The 12511-nt window shown below is 36.1% G+C and overlaps 1 protein-coding gene across 1 annotated transcript in view; it reads left to right on the forward strand.

The window, feature by feature from the left end:
* snky (ubiquitin protein ligase sneaky) overlaps positions 1-12454 on the forward strand; it is a 76662-nt gene extending 64208 nt beyond the window's left edge. Inside the window, exons 12-16 of the mRNA XM_069829984.1 lie at positions 1122-1248; positions 2517-2633; positions 5028-5170; positions 6197-6310; positions 12081-12454. Coding sequence (XP_069686085.1) covers positions 1122-1248; positions 2517-2633; positions 5028-5170; positions 6197-6310; positions 12081-12356 — 777 coding nt within the window. The 3' untranslated portion in view covers positions 12357-12454. The remainder of the gene's footprint in view (positions 1-1121; positions 1249-2516; positions 2634-5027; positions 5171-6196; positions 6311-12080) is intronic.
* Positions 12455-12511: the final 57 nt, after the last annotated feature.

Here is a 12511-nt window from a genome sequence, read left to right on the forward strand (position 1 = left end):
GCAGCCACGAGAAGCTGCCCGGCAACCTCACTTTGTGGATACGCAGCATAACAGGTAATCTTTTTTAAGATCCTCTGGAAATTTCTTCTCTTCCCTTTATTACGTCTAGCGCGGTGTAGAATAGAACACTGACTTCGAATTATGAATGAATGAATGAATGAATGAATGAATGAATGAATGAACTGACTGACTGAATGGACTGACTGACTGAATGAATGAACGAACGAACGAACGAAGGAACGAAGGAACGAACGAACGAAGGAACGAACGAACGAAGGAACGAACGAACGAAGGAACGAACGAACGAAGGAACGAACGAATGAATGAACAAAGGAACGAATGAATGAATTAACGAACGAGCGAAGGAACGAATGAATGAATGAATGAACGAACGAAGGAACGAACGAATGAATGAACGAAGGAACGAAGGAACGAATGAATGAATGAATGAATGAATGAATGAATGAATGAAGGAACGAATGAATGAACGAACGAAAGAACGAACGAATGAATGAATGAAGAATGAACTGACTGATTGACTGGACTGACTGAATGAATGAAGGAACGAACGAACAAACGAATGAATGGACGAAGGAACGAATTAATGAATTAATTAATTAACGAACGAGCGAAGGAACGAATGAATGAATGAATGAATGAATGAATGAACGAACGAAGGAACGAATGAATGAATGAACGAACGAAGGAACGAATGAATGAATGAACGAAGGAACGAATGAATGAACGAAGGAACGAATGAATGAATGAATGAATGAACGAAGGAACGAATGAATGAACGAACGAATGAATGAATGAACGAAGGAATGAATGAATGAATGAATGAATGAACGAAGGAACGAATGAATGAACGAAGGAACGAATGAACGAATGAATGAATGAACGAATGAATGAATGAATGAATGAATGAATGAATGAATGAATGACTGTCGTACCACCAGCCGATTGACGAACTGAGTTATGACTGCATTATTTCTCGGTAGGTTGTGTCACATTAATATAAAGCAAATATGAAAACTGAAAATACAGAAGTCACTTTCTTCATGCAAAATGCACATGCCGAGAGATGAGAGAGCGAGTAAAGAGATGTTTCTCGTTTTCAGGTCCGTCAAACTGTGAAGCTCCTGCTGGAAATGGTCACAGCGACCACCCTCATCATCCTGGACCGCTTGTTGTATGAGACACTTGACATGGTGAGGCGCCATGCTCACATTGACTACATGCAAGAAGGTCAGTGCTGCATGAAATTATTGTCTTTTGACAACTCTCCTTCCTTTATCTATATATATATATATATATATATATATATATATATATATATATATATATATATGGCCTCGTCGTCCTCACTGAATAATCAAGAGAAATATGTAGTCAACATGTGCATACCTATTATTGGAGAAAAATTCGTTCCGGCATCGGGACTCGAACCCAGAACCTCTCAGCTTTGCGCGCTGAGCGCTCTTTCCATCTGAGCTATGCCAAGACCTGATTCACGGCGCCTATTATTATTATTATTATTATTATTATTATTATTATTATTATTATTAATGCTATTATTATATATATTAGACCCTACTAGAAGGGAATTGGGAAGGCGGTTGTCTGCTTGCGTTTGCGTCGAGAGAGACAGATAGAGAGGGCAAGGCAGTGTACAACATTGCCACATCGTACTTCACGCGCACGTGCGATGCAAATTTAGGAGAGAATTTAAATTATCAAAAGACAATAATTACCTTAGCCGTTGATTACTGTAAGCATGACATCAAACATGAACTCTTTCTTTCACTAATAATATTCTTTGCACGGTTTTCAGTCCCACACCACATGCTTCTGCAGTCGTTTCTTGCATGTTGGCAACGTTGCAGCCAGCATCAAGACTCGTCAACGTTTTTAAAATAATTATACACCTTAAAAACTATTTTCCGCGCCTGCCTGTGCAGTACTTGTCTTTTTACAGTCTCTTCTTCCATTTATTTATCTTACACACACACACACAGTAAATGTTAGTTTTACTTATTCAATGTATTGAAACACTCACACGTGAACAAACGAACTCTGGAAGTACCGGTACTTGTTACAGACTGATTCCGATTGGTTCTGCTGTACAAGGTTGTGACGTTACATGCCAGAAATGCTACGGCGCATGTAGGAGCCGACCGCCTTCCGAACTGCCGTTTTTTCTAATCCATACTTATAAAATATAAAGTTGACTAAGACGTACGTAAAACAATTATTTTATAAAGTAAAAATGAAGCAGGGCTCTACCAGGTTGCAGAAAAAAGTACCGGGGCGGTGCTTTGGCGTGCTCTAGCACGTCTACATCCCTGCTGCTGATACAGTCATTTTATCTGCTGTATTTTATGTCAAATTTTCACTTTTAAAAGTTAGCACAGGCACTGCCATCACCTTGTATAATTTCAACTGTTTTTTTTCTCAAGATTTGCTGTTTCAACACTTTTTACACGTTCACCAATTCAGTTGCTCTGTAATTTCAGGCGCCCATGACCTGATACTGAAGGTGAAGGGTACAGGAATGATTGCAACCCTTGTCAGGTCTGTGCTTGGTGGGTTCAACATCAGGAAACGTGTGAAAACTCTGCGAAGTAACGAAGGTAATATTTGCAGTGAAGAAAAATATTAAATTTTAGTGGGTCTAAAATTGTCTGAAAGTTATACCACAACTTTAAAAGACCTAAGACGCTGGTTTTCGTGTACGGCATTCCCCCTAAAATTTGCGGGTTATTTTTTTTTACTGGGCAAATCGATGGTGTTTGAGTAAAGGGAGATAAGTCATAAAAATAAGTTCTGAGATAAGTGAACATTAAACTTAGAACCCTTATTGCAAATAATTTTCTTCGCAAATATAACACTTACTTACTTATTTTCTTACAAATGGCTTTTAAGGAACCCGGAGTTTCATTGCCACCCTCACATAAGCCCGCCATCGGTCCCTATCCTGAGCAAGATTAATCCAGTCTCTACCATCATATCCCACCTCCCTCAAATCCATTTTAATATTATCCTCCCATCTACGTCTCGGCCTCCCCAAAGGTCTTTTTCCCTCCGGCCTTCCAACTAACACTATATGCATTTCTGGATTCGCCCATACGTGCTACATGTCCTACCCATCTCAAACGTCTAGATTTAATGTTCCTAATTATGTCAGGTGAAGAATACAATGCGTGCAGTTCTGCGTTGTGTAACTTTCTCCATTCTCCTGCAACTTCATCCCTCTTAGCCCCAAATATTTTCCTAAGAACCTTATTCTCAAACACCCTTAATCTCTGTTCCTATATCAAAGCGAGAGTCCAAGTTTCACAACCATACACAACAACCGGTAATATAACTATTTCATAAATTCTAACTTCAAGATTTTTTGACAGCAGACTAGATGACAAAAGCTTCTCAACCGAATAATAACGGGCATTTCCCATATTTATTCTGCATTTAATTTCGCAAATAAAATACATAAAAAATATTACTATTATTTTGTTTCTTGTACACTCACTTGTAGAATTTATCTTGTGTATTCACCTGGGAAACAAAATTCCATTTGCACAAAAAATTACTTGAACCCTTTTACCCAAATAAGGTGGGTGCTCCTGTTATGGCCATGTTCCTGATATGGCCACCCCCCCTATTGTGAGTTAGTTAACCGAAAAATCCGCTAAATTGCAGCAGCATCCAGTGAAAGGGCATCCTGGTATGTCACTTGATCGTTTTCCATCCAGTCAGATTGAGCAATATGGCGTCAGTTGCCTGTTTTGCGGTTTTCATGTGACCTCTTCCTATTTTTCTCTGGTAAGTCTCCTTTGTTTTACCGGTATGCATGTTTTTCAAATACTTGTTTCATAAAAAACCATCGTACTCCATTCAGCTTTTAATGTTCTGTTGATTGGTGTTGTAGTTGATGGCGTATCTTTTACGAGTTGTTCATAATCAAACGATTTTCGTGGAAGCTTACCTGCTCCTGATATGGCCATATCAAGTTCATTTCACTTTTATTTTTTCACCTGATAAATTTACATGCCTTATAGCTGGGATTACGCAAACATTTTGTATTTAAAAAAAACAACTTCATTTTTATGGAAAAACCTGTTTTGACTACACTTTTGAATTATAAAAAAGATTATTAAGTGTCATTTTTATTCATTTTACACCAAAATTATTTAATTTTAACACAACTGCGCTATCAAACTGAAAACAATCACGATTTGTAGAACATGGAACAAGGGTGGGCATATCATGTGCACATGTTCCTGATATGGCCACTAGGTAGACTTTTTGAATTTGGGACTTTTTGGGCAATTAAAGCTATTTTTATGGGGAAAGGAAATTGTTTTAAGAAAGTCCATTAGACTGAGAACGAGTAAGAAAAAAGTGGTTTACATTTTTTTTCGAAAAGGCGGCTAGAAAAATTCTCAAACCTTAGCATGGTCATATCAGGGACACCTACCTTACCATCGAAATATACCCGTATGCAACCAAAACGCAGAAGAGCACACACGCATAATACACACGCACACACTTTTAGAGAAAGAGAGAAAAAAAATCTGTGCAGTAATACATTGCTGCCACAAACTTTTAGCTCTACATGTAATGTAGCGGAATTGATTGTTGCATCACATCTGTGATTTTAATTCCCGCGTCGTTTTACTGTTATTGCATGAGTACACGTTATTTCACTGTTATGTAGAGGTAAATAAATCTGTGGTTCTGCAATGACAAAATCAATACTTTCGCTGTATTTTGTATAAAGAGTAACATTCAAGGCAGCGGTTCCCAAATTTTTTGAAGGAGCTACCCACTTTTGGGCGAGACACTGTTTGCGACCCCACCCCACAACCGTACCGCTACTTAAACCCATTAAAAAGAATACAAATCCGTGTAAAATCGAAAACAACGATAATTTTACTGAAAAACCAGTGAAACAATTCTCATTTAAGCGTTCTTAGGAGCGCAACATTCATCAGAACACAATTAAAAAGTGACCACTTATATTTCAGCATGTCTCCCTCACCCAATGCTGATGCCGGATTATTATTTCTACAAGATTTACGGCACATACTTGGGTATCTGGTTATTGCTTTTAACAGAAGCTTACACTCAACGAATTCGAAGAGCCGTATGTGCGTATTTCTACCCCAAGGTGCGTAGTCTTATTATTGTACGTTTTTTACTCTCTGCATTCACTTCTGCTTTCAATGTCTGGAATATTAATCTCAAAATGTCATGAGTAAAATAGTACATTATGCAACGAGCCTATAATGGTAGTAATTAAGACGCGAGTTTCATAATTTTCATACGAGCGTCTTAATTACCATTATAGTCAAGTTTCATACGACTTTTTATGCTCGACCACATTTCTAACTTGAAATTATTCATAAGTATTCATGTTATTCTTATCTGACTGAGGAGCGGAACTGACCTTGTGCAATACCTCGTAAATTGTGAGATGTGCGCAGACGCGAAAGTATTGATTTTTTCTGAGAAACAAATGTCGACATTGACCTTGATTTAATCTAGAGAGTAAAATACACATTAATCTTGATATAACCTTGAAATTGAATTAGACATGTATGGCCGTATTCATAGACATTTTTAGCGCGGGTTTCCGGTGGATGATCAGCGTTTTTCGTATTCATAAACCAGTGTTAGCGATAGGATATGATTTGAATTTTGTACAAGTAACCAGTAGATAGCCGGGGCTAGCTTAGTACGCTCGTAGCGCGTGCTGCGAAATGTCTATGAATAGCACCCTGAAAAACGAGATGACAAACTGAATTTGTTTCAATAATATTTACAATTAACGCTAATTATTATAGTAACAGAACTGATTTTATTTCAAATATAGGTGATTTATTGATTTATTGTTGTCTTTCGATTGCATATCCGAGAATAATCGATACTTGCGCTTTCATATTGCTACAATGGTATTTTCTGATTGGTGGAACACCTGAACTTTAATGAATAGGTGTACTTTAATGAGGTCCATTAAAGGGCTGCTATCAGGTGTATAATTACTACATTTCGGCATGGTCGAGCATAAAAAAATATCTGTCCGAATTTCGCGATATCCGAATTGGTGGAGTTTCATTTTAGTACTTCTTCAATACATTCACTTGCAAGTTCAACAGAACAGAACAACGTCAAATAATTTGTTTTGTTGTTTCAGAGGGAGAAGAGACGAGTGCTGTTCCTCTATAACGAAAACCTCAAAAGACGCAGAGGGCTCTTCAAGTTCATGAGAGCCAAAGTGAAACGCATGGTCAGGGAACACAGACTTGAGGTCTGAACCTTAAATTACACAACTAAGTTATGTAAACTAGAAACACAAATCTCTGTTCTCATAGTAATAAGACAGAACCAAGTCAGTCTATAAACTCCTCAGCTTCCTTCCCATTCTAGTATTTGGTAGATAAAGACTAAATTCACGTAACCTACTCGTCTGTCCTCTTGTACCAATCCGCCAATTCACTGTAACTTATGGTAAGTGCAATGATGGCTGTGATATGGTAGTAACAGCGGTGATATTGTGATGTAACAGAGCCTTCTTTAGTTACAAGCCGGGGCATGGGTAGGTTTGGCAACGCAGAGTGGAGGCGGGAGATTTTAGAGTGATATTGTGTTTGCTCATTGCTTTCGTTATACGTAACGCGTATTTTTTCAATATTACTTCATGCACAAAGGTAAGATCAAGATTCAGATAGTGATGTAAATTATTACGGGTTCGAAAATAGTGTTTTATTGCAATCAATTAACTATACTTCAGAATATGGTGTAAGTAGGCTACTTACATACAAAGGATGCCACTTAAAATAATTACAAAAAAAAATGTTTTTATTGATAGTACGAAGGTAAATAAATAAATAAAAAAGATATTCCTTGCACCGAAAATAATAAAATCAATAATGCAATAAAGACGTAAGTTCCTACGCAGTATTCTTAAGTTCCATTCAGTTAACAAATTTGTGGCTAGCAAATTGACAATGTTTTGCGACTTAATGGTATTTCATCTGTGAAAGGTTTAGGATATATTTTAATATTATCTTATGCGATTATCTATCGTGTTTTTCTACAAATATTTCAGATGCCTAGAAAGTGCTGTGTGCCTATGTGTCGTAGCAACTACACTTATAATTTAAAAAAATAAAAACATACTTGTTTTTTTATTGATGGTACAAGGGAAAATAAATAAATACTTAAAGAAATGTTACTTGTACCAAAAATAAATAAAATAATGACGTACTTTCGCAATACCCTATTCCAATCAATTAACCATTATGTGCCTAGTAAATTGACAATGTTTTGCCGCTTAATGTTGTTTCACCTCTGACATGAAAGGTGTAGGATATCATATGCATTTTAATTTCATGTAATTATGTCGTGCTTTTCTATAAATATTTCAGATGTCCAGGAAGCCAGTTTTAATTTGAACCTGGCCAGTCACCATAACAATACTGTTATCCTAAATTATTTGTTATAAACTTTTTAAAATATAATTTTAAATAAATATAACTACAGAAAACAAGCTAAGAATGTGCATTATGCAAATAGGCCTAAAATAAAATGTAAACAGAAGAAACTATTGACATTCCTATTATAATAAAAGTATGAGGATGTAAATACAGTTAAGCCACAGTCTACTATATACAGTCGCGAAACTTGAGGTGTTTTTTTGCAAATCTCGTGATAAAGCGCTCCAAGCGGTTAGCAACTAGAAACAATAGACTGTCCATGGTCGACTTTGGACTGTGTCGTATTTCTATCGAGTGCTAGCTCGTTGCATATTTCACATTGATGCTTGTGAAATGTTCGTTATTGGTTATAATGAAAATGTTAATGGAGAGAGAGAATAATAATTGGAATAATAATATGGGACAAGGAGGAGACGTTTGTAGTGCTATAAATTGTAGCAACAGTAAGAGAAAGAGGCCAGAGTTATCCTTTTTCCGATTTCCGAAAGATTCAGAGAGGTTCCTGGGTTTCCACAAGAATGCTGTGCAGAAACAAAACTCTTAATTTTGAAGTTCTTTGTGACTGTTAGAATACATTATATCCTTAAATTTCACAATGAAATGTTTCAGTCTAACCGAAAGGACATTAGATACCGGTTAAAGTTCTGTCACTTAGGCTGCTAAATTTCCAGAGAAATAAAGGTTAGGTCTACTTTTTTTTTCAGAGGATATATTTTTAATTGTAGCTATTAATTTTTGTTATTATTTTTATGTGTTATTTTACTAAAGACGTAGAAAAATTAAGTTTGTTTTAATGAAATCTATTGATCACGTTTTATTTTCAATTCTGGTGGGATTATTATTGCTTAGGCCTACTTTTTTCTTCAAAGGATATGTTTTTAATTATAGCTGTTAATTTTGTTGTTATTTTTATTTGTTGCTTTACTAGAGACGTAGAAAAAGTATGTTACAATAAAATTTATTGATCACGTTTTATTTCCAATTCTGGTGTGATTATTATTGCTTAACCTCATCCCACTTTAACTACGTAAGCCTACACTACAAGTACCGGTACACGTAAGTTACTCCATTAATTCATATTTCCATTATTACTTTTGTAAAGAGAAATGCAAATTAATATTTATTGATTTCATAGTTAATTATCGTTATAATCTTGAATGAGTGAAGCTATTACAGTAAATTTTTAGTTCGTTTTGCACAAACAAAAAAATTATATTAACTTATTTCTTGCAGGTATCTTCGAGTTTATGGTGGAATTTAATATACTTCATTAAAATAATAAATTAACTTTATGCATTTAATATTTCAATAATGGAAGGAAGGTGTTAATTTTTCCAAAAGAACACGACAACGAAAGTGTAACATATTTTGTCGGCTGCTAGGTGAGAGAGCTGCGATGATGAGGCGATAGTAGCGATCCTAGTGGTGGGCAACTACCCATGTTTGCATTTTTACTACATATTGAGCTTCGCGACTGTATATAGTAGACTGTGGTTAAGCCAAGTAAAACAATCTATGAAAAAATTAAAACACATCCCTTCAACATAATACGTAACAAAACGCAACATTATCTATTAAGTACATGTACGTATCAATTAGCGTAAACTCAGTGGACTTTAAATCCTGTAAATACCAAGTGGGTGAATGTAGAGTATCCAACGCTCACTGAACGAATATTTCACTTTTATCACTGCCAATGTTGCGCTATAATCGTATATGCAAGGTAGGCTATAACAAAAACCTAAACTAACCAAACCAAACCTGTCAAAGAAGCAACAAGTTAATACTAAATATGTGTAAAATTGGCCTATGTTTCTATAGTGGGCGGGACATAAGTAACATTGACCAAACCAACAAAGTGATTATATGCATCTACAAATTATAGATAGTTCTGACGTATAGCAGGCATTCCGAATCTTCAACAAAACTGCAACATTTATGGGATCACAAAACAGCTGTTTACAATGACTTTGAAAACCAATGGCGTAACTTTATTGATATAGCAGGCGAGACCCAACAATTTGACTAGAATTCTGATACACACAAACCACAAATAAGAATATAAAAATGTGGTTATACAATATTTAATATTTAATAGAATAGTCAATTACTTTGTCATCCATAACCGTAAAAATTCCCAAAGACTGCAACCATTTTATTTTCACTTATTGTCTTGTTTTTTTTTTTTATCACCAACACCCATTAGGTTATAATACATCAACAATTAACGTTTGGTACGACCGCAAACATAATTCCATCGACACACACTTATAGTGTAACATTAATTTACATTGAAAATCGACATTAGCACAAAAACGTGTACTGTACGGTCAGCCTCCGGGTGACAGTTAATTATAGTGTTGCCGACGTATGGCCCCGGCTTGTAACTAAAGAAGGCTCTGGATGTAAGCAATGATATTGATTATGGTGGTGATGGTTAGTGGTTATATGGTGATGGTAATGATAGTGGTGATAACAGTGATGACCATGGCACATATCTGAAAAGGGTACTCGGAGTGTCGAAATTCACACCATCCAGGTTGATCTACGTGTTAACAAGAGAACCCTTTCTGATCGAGAATCTACGGTATTCTGCCATCCACAGACGCGTACAAGCAACTTCTAGAAGAGAATACACAGAAGAGGAACAATATAGACGACGAGTTCTAAGCCACTAGCGTCATGGTCGACCGAAGCTGGACTAGGACTAATCAACGCATGAGGAACGTAGTAACAAGGCTAGCAGTGCGTGGATTTCACTTCAAAGTGTGCAGCACGACACAATTCCATACAATGTCCGAGAAGTGTATCTGTAAGTTCTGTGGTGCAAGGTGTGATAAGTACCACGTCCTGCAGTGTACCGAGTGCCCGAAAACAGTGACCGAATTTAGCACCGAAGACTAACCAATAACCTATGCACATTTGTGCGCATTTCTTCTTTATTGTTTATTGAGGGCACAAGGTTAGATACATAAATAAGTACATAAAAAGATATATCCCCTGAAACAAAAATAAATAATGCAATAAAGCAATAACGCCATACATACGTAAGTTATGTACTTACGCGGTATTCTGAAGTCGTTCCTAACGGTCTTCCAAGCTTCTTTATTTTACAATTATCTTCCAAAATTAAAACTCAAAAATTTGTTTGCTAAAGATATTGAACACTATTCTCTTTTTCTTTGTTGGAAACGAACACTGATCACACTCAAAGATTAATATATTAAGACTAAAACACAAAGAACGACCATTACGTTTACCGCCATAACCTGTCAGCTGTCTCATTATTACGTCACTGGACAGCTGCGCTTAGCGCAGTGCGCTCGTCATTTCACCAACTCACGCACACGTTTCCCCTCCAGCATTCCCCTCTTACCATTCGGGGCGCAGAAACTGGCTCGGCGAAGTTCAGAGAAGAAATTGAACCTCGTAAGTTTACAATCTTGTAGGTATTCGATCTCTGCGATTTATAGGTTTCCATACGACAAAAATACATCAGAGCCGCAAGTAAAACTTATTAAAGATGAAAAAGAAACATAAAATCATAATGTAAATTATAAATAAATTTATTAAACAGTTAAATTGTTTTTCCTGGGGGTTCTCTGAACCACTGAACGCATAGGACGCACTGACAGTGACTTTAACCAATTCATTCATCCATTCATTTATTTTATTCCATAGATCTTACATGAGCAATGAAGCTTTAAGATGTGGAACAAGTCAAAATTTTACAATATTACAATTACAATTTTTTATAGTTTTACAATTTAGTAATTTTCTACAATTTTGTGCAATTTTTACAATATTTTGGCGAGATGTAGTGAGATGAGGTGAGGTCGGAGGATTTGCCAAAATATTACCCGGCATTTGCATTTTCGTTGGGGAAAACCTCGGAAAAACCCAACCAGGTAATCAAATCAAAGGGGGTTGATGCCAAGGATTCGCCATAAACCATCCGGCTTCAGTCCCACAGCTGTGGAAAACCTCCGAAGAAACCAAACGCACCTCTGGATCAGCAGCCCAGTGAGTCTGCCGACTGAGCTACATCGATGGCTCTACTAAAAAAGTATACAATATTTACAAACGCAAACGGCAGTTGTGATATACAGAAATTGGATTTAAAAGAGAAATTGTGAATTCAAGTATTTCAAAATGCCCATTCTTTTTACATATAAGTTAAACTTGCGTCCAGTGAAGGCAAGAGACGAGAGCTAGCAGCTCTAGTTGTTAGTATACAACCTACTGTTTCGTCTGTGAGTGAGGTCATGTTACTAGAGATAATAATATTCAGGACTCAGAAGAACTTGAAAATAATTTTAATATCAACTCATTTTTGAACAAATATATGGATAATTTTCAAACTTATAAGACATTTGGATTGTATGCTTCCTCAATATTTACATCAACTTTCTGATGTAAATAAAATTTCTCTATCATAAATAATTTGCCATATTTTCCACCTTCCTCTTAGCAAAGTCAAGAAAATACATATTGTATTTTATTATTTTAATTCGAGTACAGACGTTTAACATAATTACTGGGATTTCCTTAAAAATCTTCTGACACTTTTTTCTCTTTCAGCTGAAAGCAAACATCCTACTTGTATTAAGAGTCCGATATCCTACATACTGCCGCTGGGTAAGGTTTCTTGCAGCTGCAAGACGCAAGTGTCTAATCTGTGAAGAACCTGAGCCCTGGAAGTCCAGAAAAACAGATGATTTTGTTTCCTGTCCAAATACCAAATGCCATTTTGTTTACTGTTCCGAGTGCTGGAAGGATATTGAGAGGACTTGCTATGCATGCAGTTCTCCGGCACACAGTGAGACTGAAGATGATGAGGATTACATATTCCAATAAAATGAAAACCGAGATCTACATTTATCTTAAGATGTTGAATTGAGTTTTTTATGAACTTATTTGTAAAATATAGAACCTGCATTCAATAAAAATATATAACAAAAATCTACCAGAGATATAAAATCATTGCCCCTTATCTACAGTAAACTCTTGTT

Source organism: Periplaneta americana, chromosome 7 (genome assembly GCF_040183065.1).
Source record: "Periplaneta americana isolate PAMFEO1 chromosome 7, P.americana_PAMFEO1_priV1, whole genome shotgun sequence".
Taxonomy (NCBI): Eukaryota; Metazoa; Arthropoda; class Insecta; order Blattodea; family Blattidae; genus Periplaneta; species Periplaneta americana.